The following is a 23,904-nucleotide window of genomic DNA, read 5'->3' as shown; positions in this document are numbered from 1 at the left end:
TGGTCCTTAACTTTATCATAACAGAACACTTAATCTTCGTATTATTTTTTTTTAAACTATAGCCTATTAACAACTATTAGGCACTCAACATGCTTATTAGCCTATTGTTAGCGAGTAATTGACGTTTAAGGTGGAACGGTGTTTATTATCTTCAGGAGTTGTGTCAATGATCCCTGTGAGTCATATTTATAGCACTGCTCTGCCTAAATACAAGCGCGCGTGATGACGCACCTCAAATGCAAATATAGGCCACCTGACTCGAAAGAGCAAACGACGCACCTGACGCTTCCCGGGGGGTCAGAGGGAAGGCCGAAGTCTTTCTATTGTTTTAGCGTTTATACTGCTCGACCACTCCCTGCAGAGACTGTGAACTGAGGTTTCGCATATCCCGCCCTCCTTGGAGTTCTGGTACACAACGCCCCATCTCATTGCCACTGGGAAAACCACCTCGCCTGTCGTGGCAAACGGGGCAGTTTTAACCGGACAACACCATTTGTGGATTTATGTAAAAGTGTCAGAAGCTCAGGAGAGCGAGGGGACGCGAATTTCAGACTTCCGGACACCGATTTACCGGGTTCACCTGTACAGGTAAGCGGCGGAGGGCGGTGTTTCAGTTTAGAAACAGGTGTTACTCGCAACATTCAGTGAGTGCGAATAAATTAGCCCTCGCTATTTTTCCAGGTAGAGTACAGTTAGGTGTGCCCTTTGGGTTCTGGTTTATTTTAAGGAGATGACTGACATTTAAAATGTTCGCACTGCTGCATATGACATGTTCTGAGGTCTCGGTGTTCAATCGAAACTGAGCTCGTTCATGATAGGGCTTTCATATAATACAGTACCATGGTATGACCTGTCACATGATGTTTTTAAATTGTTTCCTGAAGATTGAGGAGCAGGTGAGCGCTTGGGACGTGATCTAAAGATTTACCTGCTCACTTTTACCGGCCCCATTCATCAATATTTAACCGGCGAGCGATAGTTAAGCAGGCGGTTTCTCGCCGTAAGACTGACATTCAACTCCTGCTTTGTATAAGAAACTAAAATAAAGAGATAACGTCAGTTCTGATAGAAAAATATCCTCATAGTCTCCGGTGTGTTTTCATTTGTTATCTTTATTTTGTTGTAAAGAATAATGTTTTTGTATAAGGGGTCAGTTTGTGGTTTCTAACTGACTGTAATCTGTGTGATGTAACATTCATGTTGCATACACATACTTGTGAAATTCACAAAACGTCGGGTTATAGGTCTGTTAAGTTCCTTTTTTGTGAGTTAATACTGAAATAAAAAAGGACTGCATGTGATGAAGAAATCTTTTGAAATTCTTATTTGAAACATTTGTGTTTCTTATAACACACACACACACACACACACACACACACACACACACACACACACACACACACACTTTCCTGTTTCACATTTGGACACACTGCACACATCTAAATGGTTTGACCTGAAATGTTTATATATATACACATACATACATACATATACACACACACACACACACACACACACACACATAAACATATATATATATATATATATATATATATATATATATATATATATATATCCTACATTAAAGATGCCAAGTAATGTCACCAGTAAAAAGTGCAATTATATGTATTTTTAGGTTTAAATAGTTTTCTTAATGCTGTTTCATTTTTCATTAAGATTACTAAAAGCAAAAAAAAAAAAAAAAAAAAAAAAAAAAAAAAAACCTTAATGACCTTGACACAGTCATGTGTTTTAAAAGGTTTTTATGGCAGTTTTATGGCTTTCTTGTCACATAACAACTGCATGGCTACCTGCATGCATGGTTATGCTACACTCATTATTTAGACATTGACTTAATTTTTTTTTTCAAATATTTATAATTTAATACTACAGTTAAGATATAAAAACAAATGGTAATGCCAAAATATAAAAAAATGATCAAAACATCAAATTTACATCAGCTAATTTGAAAAACTGATAACAGTTTCATTATAAACTGACAGATCCAGGCCAAAAAAATTTGCATGCTCAACCTGGTTGAATGCAAGCATGATTGTGCTAATATTAATGCCATGTACAGTTAAATTTTTCCTCAAGATCGATCACTAAAAATTTATACATCCTCCAGTCCTCACTTTACTGCTGGGTGAGTGTCCCTTTTAATGTAATGCAAAAAAATAAGTAAATAAGAATTTAAAAAAAGTCATATGAAAGACTCTCACCATGTATCATACAGCACAATTTTATTTTTTTTTTTCTCGATCTCAACAAAGTGGTATGATTTAGAGGGCATTTAGCAAATGTGTGTATGTGTGTGCCAGGGGAAGGGAAGATCCTGTTAGACCAGTTTGAATCTGTTGCTCCGTGAGCACCTGTTGTTTGGACTCCACCTCACAGTCGGCTGTCATGATACCTGTTTGTATATGTAGTGTTTCTAGAGAAAAGTTCTAGGTTTAATCAGAAAAGGTGTAATCACAGAAGTCAAAGGTTTTTATGGTGTCGTTTATAATTTGGTTTTGGACAGATATTTCTCCTTCACTCTTTGTTTGAGATATTATTTTTGTACATACCAATCTTATCTGTTTTCCATGACATTTGGATTAGTACCGTAAGATATGATCAGCTGTTTTGTCCTCTTCTGAATAGAGGACATCTTTTCCTTGAAAAGGATGTGGCCTAGTGGCTTTTGCATTCCTTTGCATATTGAAAGTCCATTCGAACTATCTGAACCACACGCAAAGCATCCATTAGCCAATCGCTTATTCTCACTATCGTCGTTTTTTTACAAGTATATAGTGTCTTTAGTGGGGGTCTTAGATGGGGGTTTGTTCATTAAGCTTGAACTGAGTTAAGTAACATAGTCTTTTCTACTACTGTATATAAGCTTCTAGAATGAGGTTGTTACTGGACATCTGTAGTATTTCATTTGTGTGACCATAGGGAAACATTCCAGATTTTGATCAAGTTCATTTGTTGCCTAATTTAGCAGAAAAAGGCCTGTCATGGTCAGTTTACCACAGCTGATTTTTTGAATCGTGTACTGTTTGTTCAGTCTTAAAGTATCAAAAATAAAACAAAAAGCACAAAAAATATGCCTTGTTTGATGAATATCAAAAAAGCTTATTTTCATTAGCAGGGAAATCCCCCATTACGGTTAGAGAAACCCAGATACCCCTAATACACATTCGCTCTGATCACACTGTATGAGTTGTTTGGATTCGCTCTTTGATTGTCTAGGTGTTCATTCTCAATTATCAGGTATCACAATCATCATAATGTGTCACGTGACCAAAATGTGTTAATGTGTCTTTAAGTCTTTAAGGCATGTAAAATGCCATGATGATAACATCTAGCTATGCCTACTTATGTAGATAACCCTTGACTCCTAGAAAGTTCCTTTTTATGTGCTTTTAGTCTGACAAATGCACTTTAAATGTAAAATTCAGTGTTTCTCGTAAAAATATGTTACTGTGTCCGTTTAATGAATACATAAAGAGATGAAATAGTGCTAAATCACAAACACACTTAAGTATGATATTGTTTTCATAAAAGTATGTAGGTCTTAACCTGCATGGCAAACAAATTCATATTACTCCAAGCTTTTGGCTATGACATCAAAATCTGGGAGTTTATTCATCCAATATTCACTTTTTTGGCCATTTAGATCCCAAAAGTTATGATACCAACAATATTAATCGGTATAAATATTTGTAAAATAGTAATACTGTATGTTATGTTTTTATTGTTTTAATCTAATGATAGTTATAGTTGTCGTATAGCAATATTGTATTGTTCACTAAAAGGGAATATTGGTTGAATTTGAATGCAGTTTATTGCATTATAAAGTGAGTTTAGAATAGTATGGATTAATCAAGAGAATCTGCTTTTATCAGGTGATGTTCTAAACAACAGTGCGATCACGTTATTGGTTCTATCGTTCATCTCAACGTTTTCCATGTGTTTAATAGCGAATGATTCTCCATTCTGATAGGCAGGAAACCTGAACCGTCCATCAGTAATACAAGCTATGACGTTGCTACGGTACAGCTTGATGCTGGCCGGGTTGCCGTGGCAACCGTCAACAGTCTGGTATAAAAAAAGTTGTAATAGTGATAGCCCACCTGAAACTGAGAGAGCCAAATGGTGGAAGGGTCACGTTAGAAACAACAGCCGTCATTTAAAAGCAAACGAAAAGGGAAATTTACATCAACAGCTGGCTTATATGGCCCGGGAAACATACCTTCTTAGGTCTCCTTGTTCTCCTCACTGCTTCACTGTCTGAACACCACTAAACACCTGTTTGGTCTTTACAGGTAACGTTAGGGGTTTCATGGGTTTATTTCAACACACTTGATTTGACATGCCTTATTATTTAAGGACAGTCCTTCTATGTAATTTTGGGAGTGGTTTGTAATCTTAAACACCAAAGCAAGATTCATAGCTTTCACTTTTACTGTCAGGGACATTACTTTTGATTTTAGGGAGAGTTTTTCCATGCAGCACTGTTGTTTTAGCTATACGAGGGAAGAGAAATGTGACAAACCTCATTTGGATGAACTCATTTGATTGTTTGAAAGGATGCAATTTATAAACGCAGACCACTCAGGGTCCTGTCTGCCTTAGAGACAATGTGGAGACATAATTTCTGAACAGAATAAAAAGTACACTTTCCCTTTACCTTTTTGTTCTTTATGTGCATATTTGTCTTTCTTCTTTCACACATTGACATACACCTGTTTATTGGATCCCCAGGCTCATGACCTGCTAGGTTATGTGTTTTAATTAAGGTGTGAGACTAAAGAGAGACTTAAAGATGATAGACGAGAATACCAAAGCCTTAGGGATTGTGTTGAAAACATGTTATTAAACTCTAGGGCTGCTAAGGCATGCAGGTGTTTCCTGGGCACCAGAGCTAAATTGGTCATTTTTGTTGATTCATTGTATTTTTTTTAAGGCTCTTACAACTATACATTTTTAATTTACATGTAATTAGAATAGTCTTATGACTTGGAAGCATGAAAAATTAAAAAGAGAGATTCAATGATTTAAACTTCAGAAGCAAAAACAAAAAAGAAAAGACTGAAAAAAGATTGAAAAAAAGAGATGTTTTTGAAAGAATTCTCCCAATTGCTGAATTTATTTAACACACTCATGATGCCTAAATTTATTTAATACAATGAAAACAGTAATATTGTGAAGTATTATTAAAATTTAAAATAACCGTTTTTTATAATTATATCCTGTGATGGCAAACCTAAAATTTCAGAATCATTACTCCAGTCTTCAGTGTCACTTCAGAGATCATTCTAAAATGTGGAATTTAAATAGAACAGCATTTATTTGAAATAGAAGTTTTTGTAATAATTGAATAATTTTTAATGTCACTTTTGATTTATTTACTTGTCCTTGCTGAATAGAACCATTAATTCTTTAAAAATAAATAAATAAATAAAAAATAAATAAAACTGACCCCAAACTGTAATGTATATGTAGGCAAATATTGTTGTTCATTATTTTATTTTGTTAAATTGCTACATACTGTATATATTAAAATTCTGAAATATAATTCTTCCTTGTGTTCAGCTGGTTGAAAAGAGTGTGGGAAAACCTGCCTTGATTTTTTTAACCAGGCCTAAAGATCATATTTGGAAAAATAAATAGGAATTGGGTACTGTGTAAACAACTCATAAACGTTTTAGTATAGTTGGAAGCATGATGTGTGAAATGTGTGTGTAAAGGTAATGTGACTTGAATGTGTGTGTAAGTGTATGTTTGCAGAATGCACAGTGAACTTTGCTCATTATATTAAAGGAAACAATCCACAGTATCATAGGCCTACACATACGACTTCAGTTATGACGCACATTTTCTGAGACACACAGAGAACCCAGTGTGTGTCTTGGACCGGCGAGTTGAATCAGTCACTGATTCTAAATGCTATCCCTTTGTATTTGTGCTCAAATGCTCTGTAACTACACCCAAAATGAATGATTTAGATTTTAAAAATGTGCACTTTTATGACTATGCAAAGGGTGTGTTAGGAAGCTGTGATTCAGGTGAATTGTCAGAGCTCAAAAAATAACAAATGCAGTAAAAATAGTAACAATCATTAACAACTACAGTTAATAACAATTATTTTTCCAGCACTTCAGATATAGCTCATACAATAGTACTTTGGCCAATTTATTATGTAGCTAAAAAACTCTTGGTCATTCTGAGGCTATGTTAACAGCTAACACAAAAGGCTAACACTACTGTTCCCTTTCGATTGGTCTCTCCCGTTGCGTTAACACTCTTTGGGGAAACTCCTGTTTACTCTGATACTGAAGCCTGATTTGATCACGTTCGTGTAGCTGCACAAACTGATGGTGCTTCATCCTGCCAAAAGGGGTGGAGACGACTGCAATATAAATCGGATCTGAGTGCCATTTCGTCAGAATTTTCTCCTTCAGCGTTGATGTTAATCACCCCGCTGACTCTCCAAGCAAGAAGCTGAAGAAAAGAAAGAAGCCTCCTTCTCACCGACGTGAAAAGATCCCACTGGCAGCAGAAGAAGCTGGACGCCTTCCCCTGCGGCCATCGGCTTTTTTAAGAGAGCATATTTCAGAACAAATTTCCACTGAGACATTGTTGCAAATGTCGCACCAAGAATGTGGCTTGTGCAGGGGTGCAGATGGGCATGGTGAGTGTGTTGCCTGTCTGGGCAGTGTCCACACAAAGGTGGTGCTCACCAAGATGGAATGTTCTCACTGCGAGAACATGAGTCTTGCCCTCCTCTGCTTGCAGACCCCTAGGAGGAAGAAACGGCAGCGCAGCAGGGCTCAAACACTGGGCTTGAGTGAAATCACGCTGGCTCAGGTCCTGCGTGCATCACTCTTCCCTCAATGCCTCAATTCACTTGTGTTCTTCACATGTGAGGATCAACGCCCCTCGTCAGCTGAGAGAGGCTTGATTTCCTTCGGTGGATCTGAGGAGGAAGTTGTCATGGATGACTCTGTCATTGGCGAAGACCCAGACACCCTTACTCTGACGCAGACAACATGGCCCAGTGTGGACAGCGAGATGATCTGCATTCTAACCAAGGCTGTGGTGGATCTCGGCCTGGCTTGGTCTGCTCCATGGCCTCTTTGATGAGTAGTACCTGAAAGGGTACCACTGGCCTGTCCCGTTCCTTTTGGGTTAAAAGTCCATGCAGCGCATCCATCTAAGCCCTGCAGGACAACCTCAGCCGTAGAGAACCTTTGGTTGAATCTAACCGAGATCAGGGATGCTGACAAGGTTGCCTTCCTAGACTCGCAAGTCTCTCCCAAAGGACTGTTTGGCCCTGCCATGGATTGGTTTGCCTAGTGATTTACAGCGGCACAGAAGTCATCCCAGGCAATGCGTAACTTCCTGCCAAAGTGCTCCAGTGTAGCCGCTGTTTCAAGTCACCAGGCTCCATCCGCTCAGCCCCAGCCTAAGTCTGAGCCTGTCCGTGCCCTCGAAAGGTGAAATGCTACCTGTTTCCTAGGCGTCAAGGTTCCCGCCCCAGAGTGATGTTGGACCCTGAGCCTTAGAAGCCACCTGGTCCAAATGCAGAGAGGAAGAGAAGAGGGTCAGTTCTCGCCAAGGCTGGAACTTCCTTGAAGAAGTCTCACGCTTGCTCTCCATTACTACGCTCAACACTGAGCGATGGAAGCTCCATTCAAGTTGGGCTCATCCTCCCCATTCTGTGCCATGTTATGTAGTCCTTAGCCTAGCGGCTTGGGTCTCATTATTAGCTCATGCTTACAGGAACCCTCAATATGGGCGCTCCGGGGTTGGGTTCGCAGAGTGGCTTAATTTTGCACTTGCTTATAGCACGTGTGATTGGATTTGTTCCCCATAGCGTGTTAACACAATGGGAGAGACCGTTCAAAAGGGAACTCTCCAGTTACTTGTGTAATCTCGGTTCCCTGAGATAAGGGAATGAGCGTTTCATAGGCTGCCATGCTATGAGGCTGTAGGTGAGTCAACGACTGTCACTTCAGTCGAAAGATTCTGACGAAATGGTAATCAGAGGCGACTTATATAGCAGTCGGCTTTTTACCATTTTGGCGGGTTGAAGCGCCATTGGTTGAAGCGCCATTTGTGCAGCTACACGAATGTGATCAAATCAGGTTTCAGTATCAGAGTAAACAGGAGTTTCCCCATAGCATGTTAACGCAATGCTCATTTCCCTATCTCAGGGAACCAAGTTTACATAAGTAAGCGGAGAGTTACATCCCTGGACATATTGTAGGGGATTGGGAGGGAAGGTAACAACTACCATTAATTCCATTTATTGTTTTGTGATAACAGTTGAATTAACAGAAGACCACAGTGGACTTTCAGTTTGGGGGTAGTGTTGTTTATCATTGCTAATATTGTAACAGGCCTCAGTTATGCTTTCATTGATGCTAAAATGCTTACACTCAAGTATTGATTTGTGTAGTTGCTCAGTACAAGGTTCAGTGATAGATGGAAGTATATCTAATCATTTGTTGTCTTTCTTTCTGCAGTCATGAAGGCTTTTTTCCTGCTTGCCACATTGCTGTGGTGTTTAACGACAAGTTTCTCCTGGGCAGCTAAGATTGTGGTTGTTCCTCCAATTATGTTTGAGAGCCACCTTTATATTTTTAAGACCCTGGCCTCTGCTCTCCATGCTGAGGGCCACGACACAGTCTTCCTGATCTCTGAAGGTCGTGAGGTCCCACCTTCCAACCATTATCGTCTCCAGCGCTACCCTGGAATCTTTAACAGCACCTCAGCCGATGACTTCCTCCAATCAAAAGTTCACAACATTTTCTCAGGGCGTCTCACAGCACTGGAGCTTTTCGACATCCTTGACCATTACTCTCAAAACTGTGATGCCGTTGTTGGGAGTGCTTCTGTTATGGAGCAGCTAAAACGTGAACAGTTTGACCTCCTGCTCGTTGATCCTAATGAAATGTGTGGATTTGTCATAGCTCACATCCTAGGTGTCCAGTACGCAGTATTCAGCACAGGACTGTGGTACCCTGCTGAAGTTGGGGCGCCAGCACCCCTGTCTTACGTCCCAGAATTTAACTCTCTACTAACGGACCGTATGTCATTGTTCCAACGAGTAGCTAACACAGCAGTGTACCTGGTTTCCAGATTTGGTGTCCGGTTCCTGGTTCTGCCCAAGTATGATCGCATCATGAGGAAATACAACATCCAGCCATCTGTGTCCATGCATGATCTAGTTCAGAACAGTCGACTCTGGATGCTGTGTACTGACATGGCGCTCGAGTTCCCACGACCCACCCTGCCGCATGTTGTCTATGTAGGTGGCATCCTCACCAAACCCCCCAGCCCCTTGCCACAGGTAAGAAACAAATGCTATTATATTTAAAACATTCTCTAAACATTGTTATGTTACTTTTGGCATTTTTTTTGTGGTATCACTTTTAGGTATGCACAAGATAATACTACAATGGCTCATTAGTGCACAATGTAATTTAAAAAGCATAACAAACATACGGAAATGCTCTTGCGCATTAGTGTACTCAACAAACTACTGAATGCTAAATTCTACTACTTACTCATTAGTAACTTGTTGATGTGTAAACCTCCCCTTTAAATAATGTGATGCTTCCTTAAAGGGATAGTTAACCCAGAAATTTAAATTACCCCATGATTTCCTCAAACTCAAGCCATCCCTGGTGTACGTATATGACTTTCTTCTGTCAGACGAATTCAATCAGAGTTATATAAAAAGAAATGTCCTGGCCTTTCCAAACTTTATAATGGCAGTGTATGGTGGTTCAAAAAAGTTCATCCATCCATCATAAAAAGTGATCCACACAGCTCTGGGGGTTAAAATAAATGCCATCTGAAGCAGAGTTATGCATTTGAATATGAAAAATATCCATATTTAAAACTTTATAAACCGGTTACAAGACAGTGGCATTCCAGCAGATGACATAGGACGTGGGCATAGCTTAAGCTCTGGTGAGAATATGCTAGTCTCGCAAGAACCAAGTTTTTTTTAAAGTGACATACAGCCAATTATGGTGACCCATACTCAGAATTCATGCGCTGCATTTAACTGATCCAAAATGCACACACACCTCAGTCGTGGTATTGCCGGCCCAAGGGTTAAGAGGCAAACTCTCTAACCATTAGGCCATGACTTCCCCAAAGAACTACCTCTCCCCGTCAGGGAATCAAACCCTACTCTTCCGCGTGACAGGCGTGTTTTGTTTGCTCACTCCTCTGCGCTTCCATGTTCACTTCTCGCTGGAATACCACTCTCTCGTGAATGCATGTATGACAGTTAGCCGGAAGCAAGAGATTATTAAGCAAGTTTTAAATATGGATATTTTTGTTACATAAATGCATCGCTTCGCATCAGATGGCCTTTATTAAACCCCTGCAGCAGTGTGGAGCACTTTTTATGGCGGATGGATGCACTTTTTTGGGCAAAAAAAATTCACTGCCATTATAAAGCTTGGAAGAGCCCAGACATTTTCTTCTATATATAACTCTTAATTGTATTCATCTGAAAGAAGAACAAATAAACCTAGGATGATCTGACATTGCCGTTTAATGCAGTTTCCAATGATTTAATAAAATCCATTTTGAACAGTTTTTATTGTTCCAGTCTTTTTTATGGACACTAGCAATTCACATATATTAATTACTACAGTTGAATGAGCCAGTCAGTTGGAGTTGGCCTTTCTCAGCCTTCTTCAAGGTTGCACTAAAATGTAAGATACTGGCACTGTTTACTGCTCTAACAAAATAACACTGAGCTGCCCTATTGCTTGATAAGTCTGATTCATGCAAGTGGTTAATGCTACTTTTTACTGTACCAATCTTTTTTTATGAACACTTGAATTTTGCATATGGGGCAATACACACAAAGCCAGCTATTGTGCACACAGCTCATTTTGTGGTGATGCTTCACAGCCACCATTGAGAGTGTGTTAAAGCTAACATTCAGACTGTATACTGGAAGTAATGGTCTAATGAAAACAAATTTTGAACCAATTTGAATCTATCATTCTTTTTATGAACACATGAACTGTTAGCCCTAGTGGCTGAGAAAGGTGAGTTTTGTTGTGGCTGGATTCCGTTGGGTTGTGGCTTAGTGTTGTAAAATTATGTTGTGTTTTTTACATTTCGTTGTGCTGTGGACTACTTGGCCACTGTAGTGTTCACTGTCAGAGAAAATGTGCAAAAAATGGTATCTTTAAGGGTAAAACACAGGACCATTACCCTTTAAGGATCATTTGTACATTTAGATTACCTCATTTAAAGTTAATCTTTGAAAACACGGTTAATTTGAAATTGAAATTTCATATTGTACATTATAATTTGATGTCTAAATTTAGCATCTAAAATTAATGATTTCAGTTTTTAGTGTTTAGACAAATGAGCACAGAATGTTAATATCACCCATTTATTAGTTTCTGGAAATAGCATGTAAATAATTATCAGCCTATCTTTTCATTGCCTACTAGTTCATGTTCTAAATGGAAAGCTTATAAACTGTATATTTGGATCAGTTTAAACAACAAACTCTTTTTGCTTGCTCCGCAATCCTCTGTTGAGACTACAGTTACAATTTCTATTCCAAAGTTCCCTTGTTCTTTCAGTAAATGCATTGTGTGCACATGCAGTGCTTGTGATGCTTGAGTTCATTAATGGCAAGAAAATTACATCATGTGCTGATATGGGGATCGACTGACACAGGGACCTAATTTACACTTGGCCTCATACAAAATGGCCAACCTCAAAAATCCCACATCCCACTCCCTCAAACAAGTGACCTAGGTCACCTTTCCAGTTTAAAAATCATTAGGCCGAGTGTGGTGACAAGTGGCTATATAAACATTAAGAGAATATCCAGTGTATTTGAGTCATTATTATCTCTGTGTTAGGCTCGTTTAACCACTCAATAATATGAAGTCTTGATTTTGCACCAGGGTGTTATGCTCACAAAGACTGCTCTTATCAATCCGGGTGATTGTGCAGAGCTGTCCACTGAATAGGAGTGGGGGTTCTGAACCTAAGCTTGCACTTTTGGAATACCAAGCGCCCAAATGGCCTCACTGAATGCTGTAGAGCCATAATGCAAATAGTGTGTTTGTCAATGCAGGGAGTGTGAGTGTGTGTTTATGTGTGTAAATGTGCCCATTGTCGGATGTGTATGAAAGACACTGAGACCAGTGTGAGGAGCGGACAGTCAGTGCCAGGCCAATTGTTCAGCTGCAGCTGGACTCCCTCAAACAACGAAAAAGCAGGTCTTAGACAAAAACCTGCTCATTCTGAAGCTATGCTAACTGCTAACACAAAAGGCTAAAGGCTCTAAGTCTAATTAGCACCATTCATATTTTTGTGCTAACAATTGCACTACAGTGCTAACAATGCAATCTACTTACCAATGCACTTTCATTTTGAGAACTGAGTTGCTTAGCATTGCTATTATTGCGAAATTCATAGCCTCATTCATGCTTTAATGTATGCTAAATGCTAACACAAAGCCATACTCATCTTAGAATTTTATTTGACCTTTTTTGAATATGTAAGCAATGTTATAATATAATAATCAAAAGCTAAATCTCAAAAATATGTTTTTGGTTTAGCACTTATTACTTGTATTACTCTATAATAATTTAGGTTATAATTTGAGCTGTAAATTTGTCTAAATAACCCTTTTTTGTGGGAATGCAATATCTAGGTGGATGAACTTCTGGTTATGTGTTGCCAATGTTTACTCCATGCAAACAGTTTTTTTTACAGATAGTTACATGTCCCTTTTCTTCTAATTTTGCATATATTGTGGGAGAGTTACTGGGTTACCGACATTGTCATCATTTGGTCCTCAAAGTTAAAAGACTGAAAACATCTGTACACAATCTCAGTAAATATTCATAGGTAATATTTGAATTTTATGGCTATAATTAGATATAAAACTTGCTATGGCTATAATAATAAAACTGTGTGTTTATTGCTGTGTATGTAAATAAAAATATACTGTAGTGTTCCATAGGTTATTTAAGCGTTTAGTTTGTGAAATTAATTTAAATATTATTCCAAAACCAAAAATCATCATAATGCGTCATTACTATCATAACTGAATGAGCAAGATGAATAAGCATTCATCTTATTTTTTATTTACCAGAAGTTGGAAACGTGTTGAATGTGATGACAGAATATATTTTCACACACTCAAATGGCTTGCTGTCCCTTTACTATAGAATTATCTGATCAGAATAACAAAATATCTTTGGCTGACACAGCTTTCCCAGAGTAGTCTAGTTTATTTCCCATTTTGCAGTTTAATATTAGCCATACAGTTTCTCCTTTTATATTTAACTTTGTGTTAATGTTCTGCTTTATGTGGCTTATTAAAACTAAGATTATCTTTTAATACTAAATCCAGCCAAGAGCAGTGAAGGCTTTTTTTTTGTTCGGTTAATATTCTGTGATTTTTGTATGTGTATATTATGTGTACAGTATGATATCTAAGTAATCTTTATTTTTGAATTACCCCAGTATTGGTAATTAAAATACAATAAAGTGATTCTGTGCTCTATATGCTCCAGATTGCTCTCCATGGATGTACAGAGTCTGGCCCTTAATCTAAAATGTGTTTGACACACCTGGTCAAAGTCTAATTTACACAGCTCTAAAAATAGACACTGACATTTGTACATCACATTTATTTCATTTTCCGTTGTGGTGGCATAGCACTTAGCACTGAAAATGGCATATGGTTGACATAATAAGTAACAGGTTTTGAGAAATCTTGATCATGATTTCTTATCAGGTTGAGGGACTTCTAAACACGCAGTGTGTCTCTGTCAAAGGTAAAGTAGCTTGAGAAATGTCCACACAGATGTTTTCACTTGTTTGGAAATTGTAAGTTGTATGTAAAGTCTTGAACAAACTGTGTTGCAATGTGCTGGTGAACACTGATACTCCGATAATAAGGTGCATTCTTCAGCCATTTCATTGCATGTCACACAGTCTCATAAATCAAGTGTTTAGTATTGAATCACTGTTCTCTTCTGTTCAAAGTGCTTACTATCAACTGGTAATACTATGGATGGTGCTTTGATGTGTACTATGGTACTTGATAACTACCAGATTCATGTACAGTGGTATTTATGTGGAGCTGTTATTTTATGGAGATATTTCTAGTCCCTTTTTACTTTTAACTCAATGTATTCAAATGAAATGAAATTAGATGCTAATTTTGATTTCCATATAATGTTGAATTGCTTTGTCTTGTGAATATAGTCAGCACAAATGTCATAGATTGTTGAATTGTGTATTTGATCTGTGTGTGTACAGGAGTTTGAAGCCTGGGTGAAGGATACGGATGAACATGGTTTCGTAGTGGTGTCGTTTGGTGCAGGAGTCAAGTATCTCTCAGATGACATTGCTCGGAAACTTGCAGGAGCCTTGGGCCGTCTTCCCCAGAGAGTCATCTGGAGGTACTGCCATTCCATTCATTCCCTCTTTCATGTGATCAGTCAACCATTTTGCCAATAGATCAAATCACCTGCGTATCTCTCCATTATAGTTTATTCTGTCACACAGTATCCATTGTCAACTGAACTGTGCTGGTGGGTCACTGATAAGTTAGTTGTGGCTATAACTAACTATTTTGTTATCCATTTCCAAATCTGTAAACCCTCATTCAAAATGAACTGATGGTTGCGTTAGACTTTCCAGTGGTTTCTAAATGCAAAACTTGATGAATTCTTTTCGGACTAAAGCATTGTACAGATTCACGTGTAATTTACTGAGAGTGTTGTCAATAATTATGATGAATCTCAGTATGTTTGTCTTTGTTGGCAGTTGAGGGACATTTGATCCTTTGAGATGGTGGTACATAAGTCATGACCATGAAAAAAACAATAAAAAATGTAATGATTATTCTGATCATCATTTGATATTTTGGTTTGTTGTACTGTAATAGTTTAAAACCTTCTCTCTAACAAAAATACACATTTAATACAAAACCTAGCGGGTACATTGATACCAATTTGACGTCAAATACCAGTCAGAACTTGATCAAGATGCTGTAACATCATTTTAAATTCAGTTTTGTTTGGCAGTTTCTTCTGGTGGTAACTGGGTGAAAATAGGAAGTTAGTCCCACACTGAAATTGGTTTAATGTATATGTAAGCCAATATGTTTGACGTTCAGTTTACATCAAATATTTTTTCATAATCTATTGCCCACTGGGTAGGCTCAGAGACAAATAATTGTTTTTTGACAATCAATTTTGATGTCAATTTGATAGGCTCAGAGACAAATAATATAATAAATGGGTAGGCTCAGAGACAACCACCTGATTTTAAAATATATATACATAATATATATAATATATATATACCACATATATATAATTTTATTATTTATATATTTATATATATAAATCATGTGTATAATTTTATAAGGGTCATTCACCTAAAAATGAAAATTCAGTCATTATTTACTTTGCACTCGTGTCAGAAAACTGTTGGACTTTATTTCTGTGGAACACAAAGACAGAAATTATAAAGAATTGTACTGGTTCATTTTTCCATACAATTACAATGACTGGGAATTGGTGCATACAGTACAACTTGTGTGTTATATTGCAAGTCATCTAAAGTCATATTATAGCTTTGTGTGAGGAATAGTCGAAAATTTTACTTTACTACAAATATAGAAACACTTTAATGATAATAATGCTAATTTTGCAAACAATAAATCTGGAAAGCCTCAGTCACCATAAGGGATCAACCACAAATTTTCTACCGTGGAAGAAATAAAGTTAAGCATGTTTGGAACCACATGAGGGTTACTAAATAATGGCATTTTTTTTTTTTTTTTAAGGAAATTATTTATTTACTTTAAATACTGTATTAATATTAAAATGGCTTTATATAAAGCAGAATTTATAAAATAATGTAGGTTTTGAAAGGTAATGCTCTTATGAGTTAGCCCAGCTCAAAAATATATCATGTAAACTTTCCCATTGGATTAATTTTGTTTTTTTATGCTACATTTAAACATCCTTTTATGGTTCTTTCCTCTTTAGCTTTTCCTAAGTGAACTTGCATGCTTGTTAATAGCAGCACCTTTTGTTGTCATATGCACTCATATTGTCATGACTCCCGTAGTCATGCCATATAATCTCAGTTGCTTTCTTGTGCTCATGCAAATGTGCCAAGGCAAGACTTTACTAATGAGGACACTGTTGGGAGCAGAAATGCCCAGGGAACACAAACATATTCTGTGCATATACTGTACAGATAGATGGACACAATTTTGTGAGCCTCAACAATATACCACTCTTGTAACGTATTCATACATGAAGTCATGAACATATGGTCTCAACTCTCTCTCTCTCTGTGCATAGATTCTAGTAATGGTAATTAGAGTCACTGACTGCTGTCGGGTTTCTTAGTAACTGTAGAATGTTTGTCATTAGGTTTAGCACATACTGGCCTTTAGCTTGTGTGTGTTTGCTCACAAGTGACAGATCTTGACTAAATCTCAAGCCAGACTTCAAGATGAAGGCTTAATTTAATCTCCACTGAAGAACTCTTGTTGTACTGTTAGTTTTATTAGTTATTTAGCAGATGTGCAAATACTTGAGTATTTATTTCTTAAAGCCAACATGAAATCACATACTCAAGTTAGATTTCTTATAATTATCTTTCTTTTAAAATCAATCCTACCGACCCCATACTTTTGAGCAGTGGTGTGTGTTCCTGGTGTTTTTGTACCCAGTTTATCAGTGGATGCTTTAAAGAAAAAAATGTTGTCCTTATAATGTGAAAACAATTCCCTTTTTCTGCTGATGTCAGTTAGGCCATGTGGTCAGCAAAAAATGCTAACCAATAGCATTATACAATAGCCATTGTTTTAGGCTACTGTTAAGTAAAGCAGCCTTTCAAATATGTTGCTAATAGTTACCACAATAATTTACTTCAACATCCAGGTCCCATCCTACATTGCTTTTGCTCTTTGAATATTGAGTTTCATTTGGAAATCCATCACTTTACATAATCAAATAGGTTACGAATACAGTTTCATGTTGCCTTCAGTGCCTTTCTCAAAAGCACAATGGTTGTATCTCTTGTTGTATTCATCTAACTTAATGTTTATACTGTACTGTATGTAGTATATATACCATATTTATATGTAATATATGTCATGCATTACTGCAGAAACATTTAAAAAATCTTCTTTAGAGCCTTTATAAGCTTTATAAGGTAGAAGGAAAGCATCTGGTTTTCTATTGCTAGCTGATTGTCTTTCATCTTCTGTTTTTTATTTGCCGCCTTAATGTAAGTTTTTTTTATTTTTTTTTATTTTTTTTTTATTATTAATCTGATCTATGCATGCAAAATATATGTGACCCTGGACCACAAAACCAGTCATAAAGCTGAATAAATATGCTTTCCATTGATTCATGGTTTGTTAGGATAGGACAGTATTTGGCTGAGATACAACTATTTGAAAATCTGGAATCTGGGGGTGCAAAAAAAATCTAAATATTGAGAAAATAGCCTTTAAAGTGGTCCAAATGAAGTTATTAGTAATGCATATTACTAATCAAAAGTTAAGTTTTGATATACAGATTTACGGTAGGAAATTTACAAAATATCTTCATGGAATATGGTCTTTACTTAATATCCAAATGATTTTTATTTTATTAAAATAAGAATGTATAGTTTTGACCCATACAATGTATTTTTGGCTATATACCCCAGCGACTTAAGACTGGTTTTGTGCTCCAGGGTTACATATGGTCTAAGTCTCTCTCATACTCTGTCTCTAATGTGCTTTTCCTTTCCAAAAGAATACCTCACTCCCCTGATCTCACTCATATCTATGATGCTTTGAATAACTAACAAATTGTTCATTCTTATCACCTGATGATTGTCTCATCCACTAGCCCTAGATGAGCTAAAAGCTTTTTACTATTTTTAAAGAGCCGACTGCATCTTACTGAGTTCAATTTCTCTGCAGGTTCTCTGGAGTTCCTCCTTCCAATCTTGGCAACAATACTAAACTAGTGGACTGGATGCCACAGAACGACCTATTGGGTAAATATCATCCTATCTCTCACTAAATGCCACTGAATTCTCAGAAATACGTATGAAGTTTAAAAAAACAAAAATAAAAAAAAGGGAAAATGTCAAAGCACTCTCCATACATTTTTCATCCTGAAAAAAAAAAAAAACTGCATCATGGTTTTCACAAAACCATAAATAATATTAATAATTAAATATTAAACTATTAATTAAGAAATGTTTTGGAGCACCAAATCGGCTTTTTAGGTATTTTTACTGGATTTTTTATTTCTTTATTTTCTTTTTTGTGCAGTATGTGTGAGGGAGAGAGAGCTCATCCTCCTCACTGCTCTTTTCTGCATCTCTTGGATAATGTCTCTGTTGTATTAGAAGACACAAAGCCTATGCATGCATTTGTTTGTATGAATGAGCTTCTGTTTCATTGTGCAACATGGTCTTGAGGTCACAGAGGGCCTTTCTGTCTCCATCATTATTTCTTTTCTCTCTTTCTCTCACTGTCTTTCTGCTGTCTGCCACACTTCCTCTTCCCTGATGACCTAGTCGATGCATCCTGTGCTTTGATCTTCCATCAGTCTGGATTGCTCGTCCCACCAGAGATAACGACAAGAAAAAAAGTCTGATACTCAAAGTCGGTAGACAGAATGGACCCAAGGCATTTCTTCTCTAAGGACCCTCTGCTATTCAACACAAACACTTACTTGTCTAAAGATCAGCTGGCCTGAACTTCAAGATCAATGACCCATGGTCAACACTGTCACAATAAACAACAGTTTAAATTTCATTTTTAATCAGAGCCTGAAATGCACTCGCACACACTTTATGGTGTTTTATGCAGCTTTATGCATTAAATGAAACCGTCCTGCCTCATGTTAGTACCACTGAGGGAGTGGTACACACCCTACTCCATTCGTGAGAAACCTCGGACAAATTTACAAAAACGTATGCAAATGTCCCTTTGATTTTCCTGTGTGTCTTTAAATGTATTTTTAAAGAGATATAAGGGTACTATATGAGCTAATGTATAACTGGTGACTCTGAAAATTCAATAAAACTCTTTGTTCATTGTGACTCATTCAGAGGAAGACGTGTTAGCATGTATATATGAGCGGAGTGGAGTGGGAGCAGAGCGAGGAGTGGAGCAGCGTGATTTTTGACTGGAGCGAGGAGTGGATTTTTTGAAAGTCAGAGCATCAGGGTTTTCACTCGCTCCTAGAGTGCACCACTACCGCTCCATCACGAGCACAATTAATGTCAACAGCCCATAATATAACTGCATTTTATCAGGAGTTCACGCATTAAACATTAACTACCTTGACAGATGAAGGTGAAGGTTATAATGAAGGTATTTGACGAGTGTGGGAGGTTAAATCCCAAGCATGTTTTTTTTTTTATATAGAGCATGTGGATACTCAATATTGATTGGGTGAATTCATGTTTTAAACAGTTTATTGTACATGTAGTTAATCTTCGCTCTAAACTAATGTGCTGCTACATTGCTGCACACATGCACACAACACACAAGTTCGCACATAATGCATAGATCGCGCGCACATAAAAACATTCAAGAGTGCCAAAAATTATTGTCAACACTGTCCTGTGATTTATCAGCTTAAGATCGGAACAGTTACAGCATATTCTTTCTGTTTCTGAAGTAACAATAACCCTCAGCTTCGCCATAGTTGAGAGACGCTTCATAGACAACTGAATTAAACAGTCATTTAATAGTAAACTGTTTTTCTAGTATTGTGTATGAATTTTTTGTTTAGAACAGAACTTTGTGATATATCAAAACATACTGAAATACTTCAACCACAAATTTCGTCATGGAGTGTAGGCGTTTCTGATCAGTTGAGCAAGGAGTGGGAAATGCTTACCTTGGAGCGGAGCTGGAGCGGAGTGATTATTGAATACCTGGAGTCAAGAGGAGAAATTGTTGACGCAATCAGTCTTTGAATGCAGCTTTCAAAGGATGCAGACTCTGAATTTGGATGGAGCTTTGGAGTACCTTAGCAACTGTGTAGAAATGCACTGGCAACCACCCAGAGCAACCTTGCAACGTACTGTAGTGGCAGGTTTTGCATGGACGTGACCACTTGCTTTTTCTTTCGAAAATGTAAAAATCTACTTTTCTGCTATTAAATCTAGTTTAGTGCTATATTTCATAGCAATTTGTATTAAAGAAACCATAGTTACTAATGTTATCATATTAATGTTAATGTTGTTACTGTAGTGCCACTCAAAATACCACATTTAACTCTTTCCCTGCCACTGACTTTCCGTGTTACCACTGGTGTATGGTAGGAGGCGCTGTTACACGTCTTCTGATAGTACTGAGAGTACTGAATCTCTGGATCAAAACAAAGGTGAAGAAGATGCAGAAACAAGCGATCGCGTGTGTGAACAGATGCATATAACGTGATCATCAAACATTAAATCAAAACTCCCTAACGTTACCAAATGAAATGTTGATACACGAAGTGGTTTAGCTTTGCCTGTTGATGAAAGCGAATGACTCCATCTATATTACGATCATTGTTCTGAATCCCATCCAGACGTAGTCTTTGACTAAAATGCGGTTTTCTCAGCTTTTTGTTCAAAATGTTTTTTTTTTTTTTGTTTTTTTTTTAAATGTACCCATATTCAAGAGTTGATTAAAATATATATTATAATAATGCATGAAACTAGATATTCTTTTTTATTTATTTTTTTTAAGCAGAGGGTCTGTTCTTTCTTTTGACTTTGACACATTTGCATGTTCAGATATTCATACAACAAAACAAAAAGAGTGCCATGAAAATTTTGTGAAAATTATCAAAAATGCTGGTGGCAGCTGGCAACTTTTTAAAAACACACTAACGGGGAAAGAGTTAAACAATGATTACTATGCAGCAACTATGGTAAATGTTGGCATTTCATGGGAAATTGCACATTTTTCATAGTAAGTTGTCTTTTCTCTCACACTCTTATCTCTTATTCACCTATAGGCCACACAAACACACGGGCCTTCTTGAGCCACGGGGGCTTGAACAGCATCTATGAGGCCATGTATCACGGTGTGCCCGTGGTGGGGGTTCCACTGTTTGGAGATCACTATGACACCATGACGCGAGTTCAGGCCAAAGGCATGGGCATAATGCTTGAGTGGAAAAGGATGAGTGAAGAAGACCTTTACACTGCCATGGTTAATATCATTACAGACAAAAGGTAATTCACATGTGTACAAAATGCCTGAATAAAGTTAATTATACACACACAAACACACATTATCTTCAGCCACTGTAAAACGTCTGTTTAAAAACCCTCATACACAGAGCCGAGTTAATCTTTAATGACTGTGGAATTGGGGTTACTCAAGTTTAATGATAAACAGGACCTATCGAAAACCCCAGAATAGTGTCAATATTTGCAGATCCATAGTGCTTTAACAAATAATGTAGTAATGTAGGCTGAAAACATTGCATTGTACAGACTGAATTTTAGGGGTTTAGCTGTATTAAAGTTCAGTTCCCCCAAAATGAACATTCTGTCATCCTTTACTTACCATCATCTATTACTTTCTAGCAGAGAACACAGAGAATGTCCAATTTAGCAGAATGTCCAAGTTGTTGTTTTTTCTTCTTCCATAGAATAAAGTTGAAGGTGGATTGAAGGCCATTGAGTATACTCAAAAATACCTTTTTAATTATCACTATCAGTTTTTCAAATTATTATTAATTTATTTTCAACTATTAATATTAACTTCTTATTTTGATTGAACTTCGAATCTGAATTACAGATCAAGAAGAGAAACTATGGAACAGTGCCATCTTGTGGCCTTTATATCAAGATCAACATCCTGTTGGTGATGTATAAGTGCTGTCTCAGATGTTTTGAAACCTTTCCATCTCTCTTTCTATTAAGGTATCGTGAGCGAGCACAGTTGCTGTCTCAGATTCATAAAGATCAGCCTGGTCATCCAGTAAGTCGTGCGGTTTACTGGATTAGCTATATACTCCGTCATCGTGGCGCAGACCACCTCCGCTCTGCAGTCTATGAGATCCCCACCTACCAGTATTTCTTATTGGACGTCGCTGTGGTGATAGGAGTGTGCCTGCTTCTCCTTGGCTACTTGCTATACCGAATAGGCAAGTGCATCCAATCACGAATGGTGCGCGGTTCATCTCCGGCGGAGAAGGTGAACGGACATTGTCATAATGGAATTCCAAATGGCAAGCACAAAAGAAATGGCCATGTTAGAAGTACGGAGAAGAAACTAAAGTAAAGCACTAGGAGAAATCAACACTAACGCTTCACTAAAGAGAGGATTTAACTACTCTTCACTCAAAGCAGGGCCTGTCCAGGAAATAAATATATGGGTCAATAAAGAAACCAACCATTATAACAACAAACTGTAAGTGGGAAGCCAAAGTAAGGAAGAATGGAAGAAAACCAGAAAACATAAATGGAAAGCTCCTGAGGATTTTTTTTTTCTCCCCCGTTGAATGGAGTTAATGTTCAGTTGTGATTCTGAATGTTGAAAAAGCAACAGTTTTGATGTTTAGAAATTAACGTTTTTAACAAGAAGCTATCGTGCTAGGGGGCATCAGGTTTTTACTACATCCAAATACAACAGAGATCTATATCTATTTATAGAAATGTCATACTTGTTCTATATTTATGTTTCACGCACTCCGTCCCTACTTTGTTTTCATTTCTTCAGGAATATTAATTCTTGGATGTTAGCAGTGCTAGCAAGCTATCATATTTGCTAGTGTTTATGTTGCCAGCCTTGCCTTAATCTTTTAATATAAATTTCCTTCTGCTAACATACACCCTCATTCCTTGTAGACACAAATCTGCACTAGTTAATGCTGCTAGTTATTCTAACTATGCTAGAGATTTTGATGGGGATAGTTAAACTTGAAAACTTGCTTCCATTTACAATAATTTTGGAAAGCTACAGTAGGAGCCAGTATACTGGTATAACCATACTATAGTGTTGCTTCATGGATGTTTATGTTTTGAAGTTTAAATTCTTCCTCATTGCAGTTATCTTTACTGAATGGTTTATTTTATTAAGCAAATCATGCTTAGGAGGAACATTTTAGGGGGGTGGGGGGATATAGCAGGGTGATTCTATAATTGGAGATACATTTGGCACTTCATTATGTTGAGAAAAAAACAACAACAACAACTGTTCACTAACAGAAATTCTTTCCAGTGTCTTATTGAAAACATATTAAATTTTAATAATTCAGTGCTTGCCAAACACAAGTTACTTCCTTTTTTTTGTACTTTTAATGAAAAAAAAAAATAGATGTCTTTATGGTATTGTTTGTCAACTCTGTTATGGACAAATTAGGCAATATGTAGAAATAACAATAAATCATAAAAGGAAAAATCCTTCTTGTATCATTTGACAAACAGTCCTTACATTCCAACATTTGGAACTAAAATAATATTTAGCCTATGCATACCTTAAAAATAAAAAAAATACCTATGTCTTCACAGAATTGTCCACTTGGAGCAAATATTTTTAATCTGAAAATGTATTATATACAATATCCAGTAAAAAAAAAAAAGAGAGAAATGTTGAAATATTATATGGGTGCATCATATCTCAATAATGTTTATGAGATTTTAAACAACAATTGTATAGTTTTTTGTGTGTGAAAATAGTTCATAAACAGAGTTGGCCTCTATTGTTAGCATTGTTACTCTACTTTGGTAACAGAGTTAGACGGTAACAGAATTGACAATTTTATTTAATTTTTTGCCAAAAACTCCACTTGCTAGCATAAATGCTAAGAGCACATGGCAATAATGAAATCATGATTAAAATACCATTAAATA

General features: G+C 37.0%; 1 protein-coding gene across 2 annotated transcripts; it reads left to right on the top strand.

The window, feature by feature from the left end:
* Positions 1-259: 259 nt before the first annotated feature.
* Positions 260-23,641, top strand: LOC109058520 (2-hydroxyacylsphingosine 1-beta-galactosyltransferase). 2 transcript variants are annotated; one of them, XM_019075714.2, is made up of 6 exons: positions 260-588; positions 8,520-9,346; positions 14,326-14,468; positions 18,008-18,084; positions 21,057-21,276; positions 21,973-23,641. In XM_019075714.2, exons 2-6 carry the CDS (start codon positions 8,522-8,524, stop codon positions 22,331-22,333), a joined length of 1,626 nt encoding a protein of 541 aa, XP_018931259.1. In that variant the 5' UTR covers positions 260-588; positions 8,520-8,521; the 3' UTR covers positions 22,334-23,641. The 2 variants fall into 2 exon arrangements, with proteins under 2 accessions (XP_018931259.1, XP_018931261.1); XM_019075716.2 differs by lacking the exon at positions 260-588 and adding an exon at positions 8,197-8,276.
* The last annotated feature ends 263 nt before the right edge of the window (positions 23,642-23,904 follow it).

The sequence above is a fragment of the Cyprinus carpio genome, chromosome A1 (assembly GCF_018340385.1).
Source record: "Cyprinus carpio isolate SPL01 chromosome A1, ASM1834038v1, whole genome shotgun sequence".
Classification (NCBI taxonomy): Eukaryota; Metazoa; Chordata; class Actinopteri; order Cypriniformes; family Cyprinidae; genus Cyprinus; species Cyprinus carpio.
The sequence above is the reverse complement of the archived record's forward strand: the minus strand, read 5'-3'. Positions and strand labels throughout refer to the sequence as shown.

What these genes read in the sequence shown, in the direction of transcription:
- LOC109058520 (XM_019075714.2), top strand. Translation starts at nt 8,522, where the DNA reads ATGAAGGCTTTTTTCCTGCTTGCCACATTGCTGTGGTGTTTAACGACA. An exon ending in GCCACAGAACGACCTATTGG is followed by an intron (nt 18,085 to 21,056) that starts GTAAATATCATC and finishes ATTCACCTATAG; the next exon opens with GCCACACAAACACACGGGCC. An exon ending in AATATCATTACAGACAAAAG is followed by an intron (nt 21,277 to 21,972) that starts GTAATTCACATG and finishes CTTTCTATTAAG; the next exon opens with GTATCGTGAGCGAGCACAGT.